At 34.4% G+C, this 20,175-nt stretch overlaps 1 protein-coding gene across 4 annotated transcripts in view; it reads left to right on the plus strand.

Annotated features, from left to right (window-relative positions):
- USP9X (ubiquitin specific peptidase 9 X-linked) overlaps positions 1-20,175 on the plus strand; it is a 139,847-nt gene that overhangs the window by 49,466 nt on the left and 70,206 nt on the right. For all 4 annotated transcript variants that reach the window (XM_057495778.1, XM_057495779.1, XM_057495780.1 and 1 more), the window contains exons 4-13: positions 463-542; positions 2,205-2,317; positions 3,630-3,848; positions 6,167-6,282; positions 6,482-6,733; positions 6,811-6,949; positions 8,575-8,727; positions 9,580-9,684; positions 18,039-18,245; positions 19,646-19,782. In XM_057495778.1, the coding sequence (XP_057351761.1) occupies positions 463-542; positions 2,205-2,317; positions 3,630-3,848; positions 6,167-6,282; positions 6,482-6,733; positions 6,811-6,949; positions 8,575-8,727; positions 9,580-9,684; positions 18,039-18,245; positions 19,646-19,782 (1,521 nt within the window). The remainder of the gene's footprint in view (positions 1-462; positions 543-2,204; positions 2,318-3,629; positions 3,849-6,166; positions 6,283-6,481; positions 6,734-6,810; positions 6,950-8,574; positions 8,728-9,579; positions 9,685-18,038; positions 18,246-19,645; positions 19,783-20,175) is intronic.

Here is a 20,175-nt window from a genome sequence, read left to right on the forward strand (position 1 = left end):
TCATTTTAACCTTTAGGAAAACTTGATGAATTGAGGTTGAAACTAGTCATTTGCCACCTAATTTTTTTCTCCTTTGTGAGGAAATTGAAGAGGTTTATCATAATGTCTTCTCTAACCTGAATCATGAAAGAACACTTTCCTATGAACTCTAACAATAGATATCCATCTCACTGATATTTTATTATTATATTGGCTTTATAGTCTGTTATTAAAGTAATTTCATTTTTTTCCTCTCATTGCTTTATCTTCTGTTTGACAGTTCTTAAAAAAATTCTGTTTGTAGAGACAACAGGCAGCGCTTAGTCCCACAAAGCAGATATTCTGCCAACCTTGTTTTAATATTTAAATGTTAATATTTAATATTTTCATGGTGAGGTAAGTAATTATAATTAGTAACTCATTTATAGTGCCTCTTTTAGAGTGCAGCCAATAAACATCTTTTTATATTATTAAAACTCTTAGGCCTCGATGGGTGGTTCCAGTTTTGCCGAAAGGGGAATTAGAAGTGCTTTTAGAAGCTGCTATTGATCTTAGTAAAAAAGGTAAGTTTAGATGTTGTTATGCTCTCCATAGTGTATGGTACTAGATATACTTTCACTTCATCCCTTAAGGCTTTGTTTTCCTCTCTAGTAAACACTGTATATTCCTAGACTAGAATATCTAACAAAGCTTTCTTGAAAAGCCTTGTGGTGTATACCTAGAGCAGGGGTTCATGTACTTTGGACAGCCATCAAGAATGTTTGTGAACTCTGAAGTTATGCCTAAAATTTGTGTGTATTATATTTAAAGTAAACTGCCTAGTTTACATGTTGATTATTTTTTGACATACAAAAAAGGTTTGATTTTTCTGTAAAAATGAAATACTTGAAAGATAAGGTCCTATGTTTTTTAAAAAACAAACAAAAAGGAATCTAGTATTTTTGCTGTCTAGAAATGATTTTTTGTGTTTTCTTTTTTTCAAAGACTGGTCTACTTTAGGGACAGTTGAATTATCTTAGGACTACTTTTGTAATACTCTATTCATTTGTTGACAATGTAAATGGCAGTAACATTTCGGTTTCTGAAGTAGGGTAGCCATGGATATATTCTAACCATCAATAGGCATTGTCACAAATTGTAATTATTGTAAAAATCAATACCTTTATTACCTTGCTTAAGTCTGTCTCACTCCATAGCAATGGGAATATTTCCTTTATCTTAGATTACCCTCCTTCATTTATAGAATATAAAGAATCTATCTTTACAGTTTATTAATCTTGTAAAAATAAGCTAATAAACTATGAAAATGCATTATCAAATTGCAATTATTTTCCACTGCTCAAGTTTCTTTTTTTCTTTTATTCATTTATTCATCATTTCTCATATTCACGAGATACATTATCTCATCCACCTTCTTATTTCTTTTCTGGGACCATGGTTTATTTTAGGCAGGGTTCAGATTTTTTTATAGTATAGCATTGGGTTTAAATGTCATCTCTGTACAACCAAAAACAAATAACACTTTATTTACAAATTGAGTAGTTTCTCGTTTTTTTCATCAGAAGTTAAAAGGATCTTTGTGTTTGGGGGCATATGGCTCTGTTGCTTTTCTGAAATCAGATGAAAATAAGCAAAGATATAAAGAAGCTTAGATGCTGAGACAGTGTAAGAGACTAATAAGGAAGGTAGGATAATCATCATATTCAATGAAACACTTAAATAGAAAAGTAGAAGGCTATTGATGGTAAATGGATAATTTACAACCAAACTTATAAATCATCATTTTGTGAAATGTCATTCTCTAAATTTTAAGGTTTGTTTTCAGAGGGTAAAATGCTATGAAGTATTTACATTCTGTATCACATGGTACTGGTAATCATTTTGTGTTTTAAGTGCTAGTGTCATGGTCAGTTCTCCTTAATGCTAGTTGGTTTAATGTACTTCCGTGCAGTGAAATACTTTTAAAATTCCCTGAGGATTGTTTTTCTGAATCAGTTAACCTTTTTGACACATAGGAACTTTGGTGATACTGACAGTATAATAAAGTTGCCCTTTTGACCTCTTAGGATACATAATACTGTGAGTTTTCTTCCAAAGCTAGTCTTCATTTCTCAGAGATCAATGAATAGTTTACAATTACTTACTACCTTTTATCATATAATTGGACATTGTAAGACAACCAGAGAAATAAATGGTTTACATTAATTTTTCTCCTCTTTTCTTAGGCCTTGACGTTAAAAGTGAAGCATGTCAGCGATTCTTTCGAGATGGGCTAACAATATCGTTCACTAAAATCCTTACAGATGAGGCAGTGAGTGGCTGGAAGTTTGAAATTCATGTGAGTCTTGCATTTGACTTTTAAAAATTAGATTTACATAGTGATGCCTATATTTTCTCACATATATAATGTATATTTGGTTATATATTTGATGATTAAAGGGTCTAAAAATGAGAAACTTTGTAAAATACTTCTTATAAATTAGAATTTCTGTTGAAGGAAGCATGATCATTTAGAATGAGTGAGATTTAGAGCTGGAAAACTTTGATTTAGTCTGTCACCTAGGTTCTAAAGTACTGTGTGACAATTAGGTAAGTCACTACGTTTCACTGAAAATATGATGCTGTCAATTGTGAGATGCACCACTCACTCATTTTACATACCATTAAAGAAGAAAAACACTCAAGATGGGGAATCTAATTACCTGGAGCACAAAGGGTCAGTGCAGAGAAATAAACCTAACCATATAGAGACACCTAAGAAACCTGCATGTCTCAACTTGGCACCAATATGAGTGGGGGGAAATCTGAAAATTCAAACCACAACCAGTATTCAAACTGTTTTGTAAGTCTCATTTACATTATAGTTGTGATTTTAAAAAATCCTCAAATGGAGAGTTTAAAGTGGTCTCAGATTGGTGGTGTCTCCAAGTGACCTGCAACAGCAAACATGAATCTTCTTTACAAACACCTGCAGTCTAGGGAAAGGTACTGTACATTGATTATAAGATACAAATTCCAGAGAGCATAAAAAATGAAAACACATGCAATGCATCTTGGATTGATGAAACGCCGTAATTACTCCAAGTCTCTGTTCCTTTTTTAATATACTATAGAAGTATGGTCGTAAGTTAGTTGTAAAGCAGCTATTTTTGTGCTCTGTGAGCTATTTCTCATAGTTCGTAACCATAGGATAAAAATCCCAGTATCTTCTAATTCAGCATGTAAGTTTAAGTATAGAAATGTAAACTTTGGAAGTGGTGTCAGACTTTTACATTGAGATTTAGGTAGTAAATCCCCATCTTGGGTATTGCTTAGACTTTAGAATTGTTGCCTCTAGTGTATAAACTCCAAAAAGAAAACCATGGTACTTTGTATCTTGACTGTGGAAACAGAGCAGTACTTAACTTGATATTATAAGCCATTGCAAATGGCTTTGAAAGTAGGTACTATATAAACTGTAAAGTTAAATGCTAGTTTCTTTTTTCATATTATCATTTTGGTCCCAATATTAGTGAAATTAAACATTATTCAAATGAATAATAGAGAAAAATGGAGAAATTGTTACTGAAGTAATTAAGATTGGAGACATTTCTGTTTGTAATTGCAGTGTTTTGATCTTAATAAATCACTTTCCCCCTTTTATATCACAGAGGTGTATTATCAACAACACTCATCGGCTGGTGGAGTTATGTGTGGCCAAATTGTCCCAAGACTGGTTTCCACTTTTAGAACTTCTCTCTATGGCCTTAAATCCTCATTGCAAATTCCATATCTACAATGGTACACGCCCCTGTGAATCTGTCTCCTCAAGTGTTCAGTTGCCTGAAGATGAACTCTTTGCTCGTTCACCAGATCCTCGATCACCAAAAGTGTGTTGGTTTTTTATTTTCAAAAATTAAATGTTACAGTAGTTTTGTTTTGTCACAGAACTTGAAATGATCTGAACTTGTTAATGTGAAGAATAATTTCATACTACTTTTAAAGGGATTCTACATTGTTTTGTTGTGGATTCTTTTTTTAAGCTCTATCCATGTAATTATTCCCCAATGTTTACTGCCCAGACCCTATTTTTCCTTTTAAATTAGAGTAGAATAGGAGATTTACTACTTTGATAAGGCCAAAACCACTTTAAACATTCTGAGATCCTCCAAGACAAGGATACCCAATAAATGTTTAATACTATGTCCTGAAACTAAAATTACGGAAAGTTTAAATGAAAGAAAAATAGTAAAACTTACTTAAATGAAATACATGTAATATACATAAATGCAAAAGTTCTCCAATGTAAATTTTCTATACCAGCATAAACAGAATATATACTCTTAAAAATAAACCATTTCTTTTAATAAATACTAAATAATTTGCAATTTATGGTTTTTAAAGTTCAGAATTTAGGCATACTTATTTTTATTATTGGGGGTCTTATGAAAGGGGAAAATCTAGCCAGGAAAATTTGAATTGATACATCAGTGCTCCGTTTTTGTTTTTTGTTTTTTGTTTTTTTTCTATTATTTCCTAAGGTTCATATTGGTGCCACTTGGGTTTGTTTTTGTTTGAGTGAATCAAATTAATATCTAAATAATGGCAATTTCCTAAATACACCTGTATTTCATCTTTTATTTTACTTTAGTTTTTGCATTATGGGTCAATAATAATGTGTGAGAGACTCAACAGGTAACAACTTGATTTAAGATGGCTCCTAGTTGAAGATATTTTTTATATCTTTGAAGCCTAACTCTTCTTGTGAATTACTGGTTACTGAGTATTTGTAATTGCTTAAACATACATTGCAGTTGAAAACATGGAAAGATTAGCTTTAGACTGATTACTTAACTTCATAAACCTATACTATCTTATAGAATACATAATATTGAGTATATTAGTCTAATAGTTTCACTCAACTTTGCACACATATGCTATTTTTTATATATATTATGCATAAGTTGAGTATGTCAGCCTTCATAGTCTCATTCCAGTTATTGGAAAAATAAAAATACATAATGAGTGTGTCCTGTTCTTAGAATTGCCGAATGCCAGAAGGGACCTAGTAAATTAAATGATCAAGTTTTTAATTGTTTTGAATTAGCTTTTTAAGACCAAATTAAAAAGTAAGAAAATGTTACAATGAACTTAAATGGAAATATGGTGGTTGGGTTATTAGCAAACTTAATGGATTTAGATTCTCATAAAATCCTATCAAAACTACCCTTAGTTATCATATTATCTCTTTAAAGCAGTTCCCTTTTACTTAGCATTTTTGCTTTGTCTTAGACATGTTTTTTTTAACAGTTGTAGAAATTACTTTTGCTTTAACCTTAGTAGAGGAATTGGCTCTTTTTTCCCCTTTGTTTTTCCCTCTGGCTTCTGAAATGTGGCTTTGTAGAAGAAGGCAAGGTGGTAAAGGTTGTCTTGGATACATACATTTTTGGGTGCATTTGATTCTTATATCCATATAACCTTTAACTCATTTAAAATTTTTACATAGAGGCATACTTCCAACTACAGAAACCATTGCCTATCCCAGCTGTATTGTACTTTGAATTACTGCTGTCCCTTAGGGAAGAGGTTGAAAGGGAGTCCATACTAGTGCATCTGGTGCTTCCAAGATGAGAACTGGGTGTATTCATGTGAGTCAGCAAAAGCATCAGCTAGCATGTTTCTAGTTAGGAACAACAGATGCAGTATAATACCAGGGGATTAATTTTTAATTGGTACGTCACACTCAGACTTTAAGGTTATGGTAGTTATAAGTAATTTTTAATTATTTGCAACTGCAGCAAAAAAGGATTAAAATATTAGGTTAGTAATAATTTTTTTTAAAGAGCCTTCTTATGCCCTTAAATTTTTGAAAATATATTTTCAAATAATAAAAATGTGTTTTCATATGATGGGATCTCTGAAGTAAAGCCATGGCTTCTCATTCCTATTCACCAGCTATATTGATACGAACAAACATCTGTGCCCTAGTTACCTCATCTGTACTGCTACTTATCCTTTTCTCTCAGACGAAATTACTGTGAACAGTATGAAATACTTAGTGGGGTTTTTTTTTGTAAAGATGGTATAATAATTTTCTTTTATTGAGCTTCCTGTTTTTAGTATGTGGATCAAGAAAGTACTTCAGATAGTACTTTTTTCCCCTAAAAAAGTAGTAGAAAATTAACTTTTTTCATTAACTGTATTGCAGGGTTGGCTAGTGGATCTTCTCAACAAATTTGGCACTTTAAACGGGTTCCAGATTTTGCATGATCGTTTTATTAATGGATCAGCGTTAAATGTTCAAATAATTGCAGCCCTTATTAAGTAAGTGATATTTTAAAATGGATCTTGAGTGCATTTTAGAAATTCCTACTTAATTTCCTGATAAAAATCGAGTTTCTTCAAGTATGATTTTCTCTTTAACTGGTAACTTGGGTTTTAAAGTAATATAGTCTTGAGTTCAGTCCTAGTTGTTAATAAGAAATTCAGTATCACAAAAATTTTTTTTGTCTTCTTTTATCAGACCTTTTGGACAATGCTATGAGTTTCTCACTCTTCATACAGTGAAAAAGTACTTTCTTCCAGTAATAGAAATGGTTCCACAGTTTTTAGAAAACTTAACTGATGAAGAACTGAAAAAAGAAGCAAAGAATGAAGCCAAAAATGATGCCCTTTCAATGATTATTAAATCTTTGAAGAATTTAGCTTCGAGGGTTCCAGGACAAGAAGAAACTGTAAAAAATTTAGAAATATTTAGGTTAAAAATGATACTTAGGTAAGACATTCACCTCTTGAAATAATAACTTATTTGAACATTTAGAATCAGAACTTGACATTGAATTTCTATTATAGATTGTTGCAAATTTCTTCTTTCAATGGAAAGATGAATGCACTGAATGAAGTTAATAAGGTGATATCTAGTGTGTCATATTATACTCATCGGCATGGTAACCCTGAAGAGGAAGAGTGGCTCACGGCTGAACGAATGGCAGTAAGTCCTTCGATTCTTCTTTTGTGAATAAGAATCTACCTAAGGCAAAAATAAAAATAGTTCCAATTAAAGTTAGTAATACTAACATTTTAAAGAAAATTTTTAAATTGGGAGTTGTTCAGATTGATTTATGACTGTTAATTCTGAGAACTTTTTTCAATATAATGTATTAATTATTTAGTGGTGATAAGGGTAGCTTAGCACATCTTTGATAAACTTAATACTTGAATGTAGGTGTTCTGTATGAGCTTTCTGAGGGGTGTTGAAATGGAGTAGATAAAAAGGTAATCTTAGGAATAGATTGGTTAGTATCTGGTGTCTAATGAATGAAGTGGCCTATTGTCCATTTGACCAATTCCACTTTATGATTTTCAAATAGGAAATAAAATTACTGGACTAAGATCTACATGAATTAATATTTTATTATTTTAAGAATTTCAGCACTTAACATTTATGTCGTTTTGATGTTGAAAGTTGAGGAAACTATTTACCATAGATGTTTGTATATATTGTAGTTTTAGAATGAATAGTGTGCCACTTAAAAAATATTAGTTGACTAACTTTAATGTATACTGTCTGACATTTCTGGGCAAAGAACTGTCATTGCCCTCAAGGAGGTCTCAGTTTAATAGGGGAGAGAGTGATTAGAAAGTGAATAAACGTATGTGGAGGTTGCCTAGACATTGGCTCTGTGTTAGGGGTCAGGTCTTAGACACCTGGTTTTGTGTATGTGATTTGTCTGGCCACCTTTTGGAAAGTCAAGCACAGAGCTACTCAAGAGTGTGGTCCAAAGTCTGGTTGTGGTCCTTGCTGGCAGTCCTAATTGAGTACAGAAAAAGGCATTACATGTTTAGAAACTTATGTAACAATTTGATATGCCACATTTTTATTCTACAAAGATATGTGCCTGCAACAGATTAGAAATGAAAATGCACCTTGACCAGCTGAGAAGTATATGTCTCTAGTACATTTTAGGGCAGAATACATCCTCACGTTGAATACTGTGAAGTCATAGTGTGGACTGTTGTCTTTTGTATCACAAGTAAGAATTTTCTTCTATTGGTATAGATGCTAAATAAATGCCAGTCAAGCAGCGTATCATACAGCATTAAGAAAAACAAATTTGGGAATCATGCATACAGTCTTGATTCAGATTCCAGTTCCAACATTTCCAAGCCCATTACTTTTCTGTAATAGGATAATATATCCCTCATTAGGATTATTCAGAAGATTAAAGAGCTAATGAATAAGTGATAATAATGTAATTGGTATAATAAAAGAATAAAATTAAAAGGGTGCCTTTTCACCCAAATCAAAATTGGTATAAGGAATCCAAAGATCCTAAACTGAATTTGTACCTTCCATTTAAATATTTTTCTGAGTAATTCCTGCAGTAGAATCTTTGTAATGATTTTACTATTTCTAATTCATGGAAGCATTTCTGTATGTGCAAAACTAAGTTCCATGAAATTGTGATTTTTAATAATTTTGTATTTAAAAAAACAAACATTTATTATATTTTCTGAGTGCTTAATTCCTAATGTTTCAAAGTGTGTACAATAGTTTATATTTTTTAACCTGTGTTTTAGTTTCTACTTTGAAACAAGTTTTTGAATTATATTTAGGAATGGATACAGCAGAACAATATCTTATCCATAGTCTTGCGAGATAGTCTTCATCAACCACAGTATGTGGAAAAGCTAGAGAAGATTCTTCGCTTTGTCATCAAAGAAAAAGCTCTGACCTTACAAGATCTCGATAATATCTGGGCAGCACAGGTAGGTATTAAAAATGGTGGCTGTTTGGTTTGTAAAAAAGAAAGATACTAAAAAGTAAAAAAATTAAAGTAGTCATTGTAAAATAGGATGAAGGCTTAGTATGTTTAAATGCTTGTTCACAGAAATTCTGTCAAGAATCTTTTTGAAGTAATATTTAAACAAATATAAATAGTCCATTACTTACTATATGTATTTGGTAAAGGTTGGCATTTGTAGGTGGTTTTAAGAGGCAAACAGTAAAATTGAGGAATGTCCACTGGAAGAGTAAAAGACATCTGTAATTCGTTTCCTCATATATTTATTTAGTACAAAGGAAACTCAAGTCAGCAGAGTGAGGACTGTTAATTCAGAGGATTTATAACTTTACAGAAGGATAAGTAACCTTTCTGGTTTCAGAGCTGGAAACCATGATTCCTTTGATTATCTTAATGACAAGTTTCTACTCATGGCTCACTTTAGAACTTTTGAGTTCTAGATTACAAAGCTTTGTTTTTGAGCCTGTAGAAATCAAGAAAACATTCAGTTTTGCTTCTGAGTGCTTAAGTTCTAGTTTTAAGAAAATAACATTGGGGTGTCTTAATGTTTTTCCTACTTGTAAAGTTAAAATTAGCACATTTAAGTCAGTAAACTGTAATAAAGGTTCACATGAATTTCCAAAGTGTACATTAGCTATGTATACAGGAAACTGTTTTAGATGACAGTTCTAACTCAATTTATAATGTTAGGAATTTTCTTCTGTTACACAGTTAGATGAAGGACCTGTGAATACTTCATTAATAATTGTCAAGCAGTATAAACTGTTATCTGCTATTCAAATTCTAGTATGCTATGGTTATCTTCATTTTCCAATAGGCCGGGAAACATGAAGCCATTGTGAAAAATGTACATGATCTTCTGGCGAAGTTGGCATGGGATTTTTCTCCTGAACAACTTGATCATCTTTTTGACTGCTTTAAGGTAATAGTTAATATATTAAAACATTACCATTTAATTTTTAATAGAATTGATTTAGATTTGTGAGTTGCTCCTAGCCAATAGGTACTTAAATATAAATTGTTAAACAATATCGGGTAAGAAGGAATTGACCATTGTTTCCTTTTCCAATTAGAGTTCATTTTTTTAATAATAATCCTAATAAGAATTTTTTATTTTAACTTAGGTTGTCAATTTGGATTCCTTTCTCCTAGTGCTTTGTATTTTTATTAATAGGTGCAAGTGAACTAAAGGATGATTGATTGCAGTGAAAAATACAGTTGACAGCAAGGGATTACAAATACCTTGATTGGTATTCTGGGGTGATATGCACGGGCAAATTGGAAATGCAACTCATGGACTTACTAGAAATGTAATTCATAAGGTAGCCCAAGAGGCCCTACAATCATACCTGTTGGTGTCATCATGCACCTTTTAGGGGGCCATACTGTATAGTGGTCTCTCTCCCATTACTAGTAATGGGTTTGTGAAAGCCAAATTATTGGACAGTTTGTGGATCAAGAACATAAACCTTGGAGAGAGGATTAAAGATGGTGGCATGAGAGGAGAGACAGAGGCTTCCTCCTAAAACCATACAATTAAAAAATATAGTTGGTGCAACTAATCCTGAGAGAGCAACAGGAAAGAGGACTGCGCCAGACTGCATACACCTGGAGAAAAGAGCAGACCTCACGGAACAGGGTAACGTACCAAAGCTGTGGCCCGGCAGGACCCAAGCCGTTCCTCCACCCAGCTCACTGGTGGGAGGAAGAGAAACGGAGCAGGGAGGGAGTGGAAGGCCTGGGACTGCTGAATACCTAGCTCCGGAGATCTGCTCTGGGAGCACAAACCTACATTTCACAGTGCTTTCATGATACTCGCGTGATTACAGGGTTGGAAAGCTAATACAGGCAGAATTCCTGAGAGACTGAGATTCCAGCCACTTGTGGAAAGCAGGGATCCATGTCCGGCTGCTCTGGGACAAAAGCTTATACCTGTGTGCTCAGCCCACTGGTTCAGGCAGTGGAGACAGGCATAGCAGCCGGGAAGCAGGAAACAGCTCTTTCCTCCCCCCAGGCACCAATACCGCTCCCCTGCAATCCCTGACATTGCTTCAGGGTCTGAGCAGGTCCAGAGAGTAGAGCTTCTGGACACCAGAAGACACCATATACAAATATGAAACGCCAAAGGAACTTGGTCCAGAGTAAAATTAATATAACTCTGGAGAAAGATTTAAATGACATGGACCTTATGACTCTTCCTGAAAGGGAGTTCAAAAGTAAAAATCATCAACATGCTAATGGAGGTATGAAAAGATATCCAAGAACTCAGGAATTAATTCTGGATGGAGATCCAATTGTTGAAGGGCACAATGGAGAGTATTAAAAGCAGGTTGGATACTGTGGAGGAGATGATAAATGAAATAGAAACTAGAGAAGAGGAATACAAAGAAGCTGAGGCACAGAGAGAAAAAAGGATCTCTAAGAATGAAAGAATATTGAGAGAACTGTGTGATCAATCCAAACAGAACAATATTCGCATTATAGGGATACCAGAAGAAGAAGAGAGAGAAAGGGATAGAAAGTGTCTTAGAGGAAGTAATTGCTGAAAACTTCCCCAATCTGGGGAAGGAGATAGTCTCTCAGGTCATGGAGATCCACAGAACTCGCAACACAAGGGACCCAAGGAAGACAACACCAAGACATATAGTAATAAAATTGGCAAAGATCAAGGATAAGGACAGACTATTAAAAGCAGGCAGAGAGAGAAATAAGATCATATACAAAGGAAAGCCCATCAGACTATAACATCAGACTTCTCAGCAGAAGCCTTACAGACCAGAAGGGAGTGGCATGATGTATTTAATGCAATGAAGCAGAAGGGCCTGGAACCATCTGGCAAGACTATCATTTAAATTTGAAGGAGGGGTTAAACAATTTCCAGATAAGCAAAAGCTGAGAGAACTTACCTCCCACAAACCATCTCTACAGTCTATTTTGGAGGGACTGCTATAGATGGAAGAGTTCCTAAGGTTTAATAGCCATCACCAGAGGTAATAAAACCACAGTAAACAGCTAATTACTAAGCAAATGCAAAATTAACTATCCCCAAGGTCAATCAAGGGATAGACAAAGAGTACAGAATATGATACCTAATATATAAAGAATGGAGGAGAAAAAGAAAAGAACCTTTAGATTGTGTTTGTAATAGCATATTAAGTGAGTTAAGTTCGACTCTTAGATAGTAAGGAAATTAACCTTGAACCTTTGGTAACCACGAATCGAAAGCCTGTAATGGCAATAAATACATACCTATTGATAATCGCCCTAAATATAAATGGACTGAATGCACCAATCAAAAGACATAGAGTCACTGAATGGATAAAAAAACAAGACCCATCTATATGCTGCCCACAAGAGACTCACTTTAAACCCAGACATACACAGACTAAAAGTAAAGGGATGGAAAAATATATTTCATGCAACTAAGAGAGAGAAAAAAGCAGGAGTTGCAGTACTTGTATCAGACAAAATAGACTTCAAAACACAGAAAGTAACAAGAGACAAAGAAAGACATTACACAATGATAAAGGGGTCAGTCCAACAAGAAGATATAACCATTATAAATATCTATGCTCGCAACACAGGAGCACCCACATATATGAAACACATACTAACAGAATTAAAAGGGGAAATAGAATGCAATGCATTCATTCTAGGAGACTTCAACACTCCACTAACTCTGAAGGACAGATCAACCAGACAGAAGATAAATAAGGAGACAGTGGCACTGAACAACACAATAGAACAGATGGACCTAACAGACATCTACAGAACTCTACACCCAAAAACAACAGAATACACGTTCTTCTCAAGTGCACATGGAACATTTTCAAGAATAGATCATATACTAGGCCACAAAAAGAGCCCCAGTTAATTCAAAAAGATTGAAATTGTACCAACCAGTTTCTCAGACCACAAAGTAATGAAACTAGAAATAAATTACGCAAAGAAAATGAAAAAGCCCACAAACACATGGAGGCTACACAACATGCTCCTAAATAACCAATGGATCAATGACCAAATTAAAACAGAGATCAAGCAATATATGGAGACAAATGACAACAATAATTCAACACTGCAAAATTTGTGGGATGCAGCCAAGGCTGTGCTAAGAGGAAAGTATATTGCAGTACAGGCCTACCTCAGGAAAGAAGAACAATCCCATATAAGCAGTCTAAATTCACAATTAATGAAACTAGAAAAAGAACAACAAATGAGGCCCAAAGTCAGTAGAAGGAGGGACATAATAAAGATTAAAGCAGAAATAAATAAACTTGAGAAAGATAAAACAATAGAAAGAATCAATGAAAGCAATAGCTGGTTCTTGTAGAAAATAACAAAATAGGTAAACCCCTAGCAAGACTTAGCAAGAAAAAAAGGGAGTCTACACCCATAAACAGAATCAGAAATGAGAAGGGAAAAATCACTACGGACACCACAGAAATACAAAGAATTATTATAGAATACTATGAAAAATTATATGCTAACAAACTGAATAATCTAGAAGAAATGGACAACTTTCTAGAAAAATACAACCTTCCAAGGCTGACCAAGGAAGAAACAGAAAATCTGAACAGACCAATTACCAGCAACAAAATTGAAGTGGTAATCAAAACCCTACCTAAGAACAAAACCCCTATACCAGATGGCTTCACCGCTGAATATCACCGAACATTTAGTGAAGACCTAATACCCATTCTCCTTAAAGTTTTCCAAAAAGTACAAGAGGAGGGAATACTTCCAAACTCATTTTATGAGGCTAGCATCACTCTATTACCAAAACCAGGCAAAGACCCCAACAAAAAAGAAAATTACAGACCAATATCCCTGATGAACATAGATGCAAAAATACTCAACAAAATATTAGCAAACAAATTCAAAAAACATCAAAAAAGTTATCCATCGCGATCAAGTAGGATTTATGCCAGGGATGCAAGGATGGTACAACATTCGAAAATCCATCAACATCATCCACCACATCAACAACAAGGACAAAAACCACATGATCATCTCCATAGATGCTGAAAAAGCATTTGACAAAATTCAACATCCATTTATGATAAAAACTCTCAACAAAATGGGTATAGAGGGCAAGTACCTCAACATAATAAAGGCCATATATGACAAACCCACAGCCAACATTATACTTAACAGCAAGAAGCTTAAAGCTTTTCCTTTAAGATCGGGAACAAGACAAGGATGCCCACTGTCCCTACTTCTGTTCAACATAGTACTGGAGGTCCAAGCCATGGCAATCAGACAACACAAAGAAATAAAAGGCATCCAGATTGGCAAGGAAGAAATTAAACTGTCTGTGTTTGCAGATGACATGGGTACTGTACATAAAAAAAACCCTGAAGAATCCAGTCCAAAACTACTAGATTGAATATCTGAATTCAGCAAAGTTCCAGGATACAAAATTAATACAGAGAAATCTTTGGCATTCCTATACACTAACAGTGAACTATCAGAGAGAGAAATCAGGAAAACAATTCTATCACAATTGCATCAAAAAGAATAAAATACCTAGGAATAAACCTAACCAAGAAAATGAAAGACCTATACTCTGAAAACTACAAGACAGTCATGGGAGAAATTAAGAAGATACCAATAAATGGAAACACATCCCGTGCTCATGGATAGGAAGAATTAATATTGTCAAAATGACCATCCTGCCTAAAGCAATCTATAGATTCAATGCAATTCGTATCAAAATACCAACAGCATACTTCAATGAACTAGAGAAAATCGTCCTAAAATTCATATAGAACCACAAAAGACCTTGAATAGCCAAAGCAATTCTGAGAAGGAAGAACAAAGCAGGGGGAATTACGCTCCCTAACTTCAAGCTCTACTACAAAGCCACAGTAATCAAGACAATTTGGTACTGGCACAGGAACAGACCCATAGACCAATGGAACAGACTACAGAGCCCTGATATAGACCCAAGCATATACGGTCAATTAATATATGATAAAGGAGCCATGGACATACAATGGGGAAATGACAGCCTCTTAACAGCTGGTGTTGGCAAAACTGGACAGCTACATGCAAGAGAATGAAACTGGTTTATTGTTTAACCCCATACACAAAAGTAAACTCAAAATGGATTGAAGACTTGAACGTAAATCATGAAACCATAAAACTCTTAGAAGACAACATAGGCAAACATCTCCTGCATATAAGCATGAGCAACTTCTTCCTGAACCCATCTCCTCGAGAAAGGGAAACGAAAGCAAAAATGAACTCATGGGACTACATCAAACTAAAAAGGTTTTGTATGGCAAAGGACATCATCACCAAAATGAAAAGGCATGCTACAGTATGGGAGAATATGTTTGTAAATGACATATCCAACAAGGGGATAACATCCAGAATATATAAAGAACTTACACACCTCAACACCCAAAAAGCAAATAACCCAATTAACAAATGGGCAGAGGATATGAAGAGACGGTTCTCCAAAGAAGAAATTCAGATGGCCAACAGACACGTGAAAAGATGCTCCACATCACTAATCATCAGGGAAATGCAAATTAAAACCACAATGAGATATCACCTCACACCAGTAAGGATGGCCAACATCGAAAAGACTAAGAACAGCAAATGCTGGCGAGGATTCGGAGAAAGGGGAACCCTCCTACACTGCTGGTGGGATTGTAAATTCGTTCAACCATTGTGGAAAGCAATATAGAGGTTCCTCAAAAAACTCAAAATAGAAATACCATTTGACCCTGGAATCCCACTCCTTGGAATATACCCCAAGAATACAACTTCTCAGATTCAAAAAGACATATGCACCCCTATGTTTATTGCAGCACTGTTTACAATAGCCAAGAAATGGAAGCAGCCTAAGTGTCCATCAGTAGATGAATGGATAAAGAAGATGTGATTACATATATACAATGGAATACTATAGAGCCATAAGAAAGAAACAAATCCTACCATTTGTAACAACATGGATGGAGCTGGAGGACATTATGCTCAGTGAAATAAGCCAGGTAGAGAAAGACAAATGCCAAATGATTTCCCTCATTTGTGCAGTGTAACAATGAAGCAAAACTGAAGGAACCAAATGTCAGCAGACTCAGAGACTCCAAGAATGAACTAGTGGTTACCAAAGGGGAGGGATGGGGGGGGGGACCAAAGGGGAGGGGTGTGGGAGGGTGGGTGGGGAGGGAGGGAGAAGGGGATGGAGGGGTATCATGTTTAGTATACATGTGGTGAGGGATCACAGGGAGAACAGTGTAGCACAGAGGAGGCACATAGTGGATCTGTGGCATGTTGCTGCACTGATGCACAGTGAGTTCATTGGGGTATGGGTGGGGACTTGATAATATGGATAAATGTAGTAACCATATTGTTTTTTCATGTGAAACCTTCATAAGAGTGTATATCAATCATGCGTTAATAAAAAATAAAACAAAACGAAACAGAAAACAACAACAAAAGAAGATAAGACTTCATGACACTTCACAACGGGGTGTTCTGTTAGCTGGCATTTGATCATGAAGATAGTTTGGTAAAATTAACAATTACAGTGATGCTGGCGGGAACATAAGTTGCTACACCACTTTGGAAAATAGTTTGTTAAAATTCTCATGACTCATCAGTTTGACTTCTGAATATATACTCGAATGTATACCCTAGAGAAATTCACACATAAGTGCACCAGGAGTCTGGCAACATTTGTAGCAGAATTGTTTGTAATAGAAACAGTTGCTGTGTAGCATGGATACATTGTGTGATATCCCAGTAATGAAACACTTCGCAACAATGAGAATGAGCAAAGTCCAGCAACTCAACCACATGGATGAGTCTAAATAGAAGGTTGAGGAAAGGAATAAAGTCATATAAGAATCATATAACTTGATAACATTAGCATAAACAAAACAGACCTGCCTGTCTTCTGGAGTGCAGCTTACCATGTGTTATTTTTCACCTAGGTAATAATTACACAAATGATGTTTACATTATGTACTGTAATAATATCTATTTGTACCTTTCTTGATGTGTGTATCACAGTAGAAAAAATAAACCCAGTTACTGTCTTCCACCCCAGACTGATTAAATCTGAATTCCTAGGTATGGAGCCTGGGCGTCTCTATTTTAAAGCAAGATTCTCAGGTGAATCTTATCCGTAGTATGAGAGAGAGGCTTTTTTTCTTTTGCTAGAATACATCATAGGTGATGTGCTCTTCTTCGGGAGGCATTTAATGCCTACTTAATCTCTCTTTTTAAGATGTTCTTAATTGTAATAGAATCTTTCAGCCTTTACTTGTACCCTTAACAGTTTTCATATTCCTTTAATAAATATGAGGGTCTAGGAGTAATTAGAAGTATACCTTCATATCTTCCAAGATACCCTTATTTATCACACTGCAAATGTCTGTAATGGTTTTGAAAGGATTTTCTGTAATTTAATCATGCTGTTTGTCATTAGCTTGATTTCAGTTTATTTTCCAATAGACACTGATTAGCAGCTTTATACATAAAACTCTACTCATGTCGTTTAGTAACATTCCCTGGCCTCTACCCACTAGATGCCACCATCACACAAACCCTACCCCCAGTATATAAATTAAGCATTTTAAAACTACCATTTTAGAGAAAAGGTGTGGTGCCCTCACCCCCCACCCCCACTTTTAGGGCTTTTAAATGAGCATTTTTTAAATGAATATTCTATTTTCTAAATAGAATAGCATTGTATTATTTCTGTGTAACTTAGAAATTATTTTTCTTGGTTAATAACAGACTTTGTTACAGACTATTTTGTTTTCAAATGTATAATACACATTGCTCTATAATTGACTTTGCACATTTGTTACGAAAATCTTTGTATATCAAGTTGTCTCTGCCATCTTTTAATATAATTTTAAAGTCACAAATGACACTGAGTCTAAGGCAGAGGTTTTCAACAGGGGCTGGAGACATTTTAGGTTGTTATAACTGGGAGGAGGATTTGTTACTGGCTTCTAGTGGGTAGAGGCCAGAGATGCTGATAAACATCCTGCAATGTATGGAACATCCCCCAAAACAAAAGAATTTTCCACCCAGAATGTCATTAGTATTGAGGTTGAGAAACCCTCATCCAAATAGATAGAGGTTTTTCTTTTTTCCTGGAGTTTGTCTGCCCTATCTTCTGTCTCAGATATCACCTGAATAATTCTGTGCTCAGCTATGTTGTTCTGATGAATACAGTTAATCGAGTGACACTTGATTTAAGCAGTGATAAGTAAATGTGTTGTTTTCATACCATTTAAAATATTTTTGTAGGCCAGTTGGACAAATGCAAGTAAAAAGCAGCGTGAAAAGCTACTTGAGCTGATCCGTCGTCTTGCAGAAGATGATAAAGATGGTGTGATGGCACACAAAGTACTGAACCTCCTGTGGAATCTGGCCCACAGTGATGATGTGCCTGTAGACATCATGGACCTGGCTCTTAGTGCCCACATAAAAATACTAGATTACAGTTGCTCCCAGGTAAGGGCATGCTGCTCTTCTCAATTTTTTATGACCCTTCTCCTTCACAGTAAGGATTGCTTAGCTATAGAAAAATTTTAGGTTTTTCTGACATTGTTATGTTTGAAGTGAGAAGCGACTTTTTTGATGTTAAGTCCACCTTCCTTTTCTTACATCTGAAATTCATTTTAATCTCCTTCAGAAAAAAAGTATAAACGGGTTATATAGTGGTAGTATTGTCAAATGTATGATGATTTCACATAGAGTGTTTCTTTACATAGATCATAAGATACTAAAGCTGACAAGGGACTTTAAAAGTAAGTGAAGTTAGGCTTTTCTTTGCTCATAAGGAAGTTAGAAAGACTTAATAGAATTTCTTAAACAGTAAAAGCACTTTGTGACTACCCTATGAGCAAATCATACAACAGCTTCCATTCATTCTAATGTGTAGCATGTGTATCTTAACTCATGGTAAAATGAATAACTGCTTTCTCACTTGTTAAATTGTTTGCTATACCGAAGAATTGAAAATTAGGTAAGAACTATGAAAATAAGTTCAAGTTGGTATATGTTGTTCAGATACTACTCAGCTTTTCATTTTACTTGGTTATGAATGTTTATTAAGTATTTACTTAAAATATCAAATAGTAATAAAGAACCATGAATTTAAATTATTTCATTAGAGCACAAACACAAAAATTAAATAATTGTAACTTAGAATTTGGAGGCAGACAAACCTGCATTGCAGATTACTATTGACTTAGGAGAAAGAGTAAAGTAAATAAAGTTATGAGAAATAAAATACCTTACTGGAAATAATTTTGAGTTTATAACATTAATTTTTAACTGCTTATACTTGTTTCTATCCTTCCTCTTGTGTGGATGTGGATGTGTCCTTACTTTGATTTTGGGTGAAATTTTTTAACTTTGTTGCTATGCCATTATTTTTTTGGTAAAATAAAAATTTTTAGTGTTCTTCACTATGCTAAAAACAAACCCACATAGAGTAACAATCAAGGTTATATGTTATTGATGAATTTTATTGTAGGGTAAAACCTCTTAAAACATTGGATAAAGCTAAATGCCCACCTTCTGGCAAAGTTTTAAAATCAAGTTTTGTGTCAGTGTGCCTAATAATTAGGATCTGTACCTTTGTGTAGATATATATCTGAGTCCATGTTATATTGAGCTTTTATAATCTTTTACTTTTTGGAGTTTTGATAGTAAATGTGAAATAAAAAATGTACCTAAAGTAATCATTATTATTGTTGTTATTAAACTCTTAATTGAAATTACAGTGTAGTATTTGTGATGCTTGTCTTACAAGAAGAACTCTTATATAATTCTCAAAATAATTTGAAGGTGGGATTCTCCTGAGTATTGACCTATATTAATAAAGCATTGAAATTATTTGTTTAAAGGACCGTGACACACAGAAGATCCAGTGGATAGATCGCTTTATAGAAGAACTCCGTACAAATGATAAATGGGTAATTCCTGCACTGAAACAAATTAGAGAGATTTGTAGTTTGTTCGGTGAAGCACCTCAAAATTTGAGGTAAGGCTTTTAACAGAAAATTTTAACATTTTTATTTATGTACTTTATTGAAAAGAAACTGCATTATAGGTTGGTGAAAGCAAAGTTTTTATAAAGAAATTAGAGTGGGATTACAGGAGGCTGAGAAATGTTAATTTGGAACAAAAGAAGATTCCTCTATCATATCCACCCCCTTGATTTTATTGGTGGAGGAAGTAAGCCACAGTTAAGTGATAAGTATTAGAATTAAGATGATAATCTGCCTTCAGGCTTTTGGTTCAGAGTTATCTTATTTCCAGAAGTACGCTAGATAATTTCATGGCATGTGGTTTATCTACTAATCTCAGTCCTCATTTTATTTTTTTATCCTTTCTGGTTTGTTTCCTCTTTTGCCCAGTGTCTACTCTTTAATCC

This window comes from Manis pentadactyla, chromosome X, assembly GCF_030020395.1.
Source record: "Manis pentadactyla isolate mManPen7 chromosome X, mManPen7.hap1, whole genome shotgun sequence".
NCBI lineage: Eukaryota > Metazoa > Chordata > Mammalia > Pholidota > Manidae > Manis > Manis pentadactyla.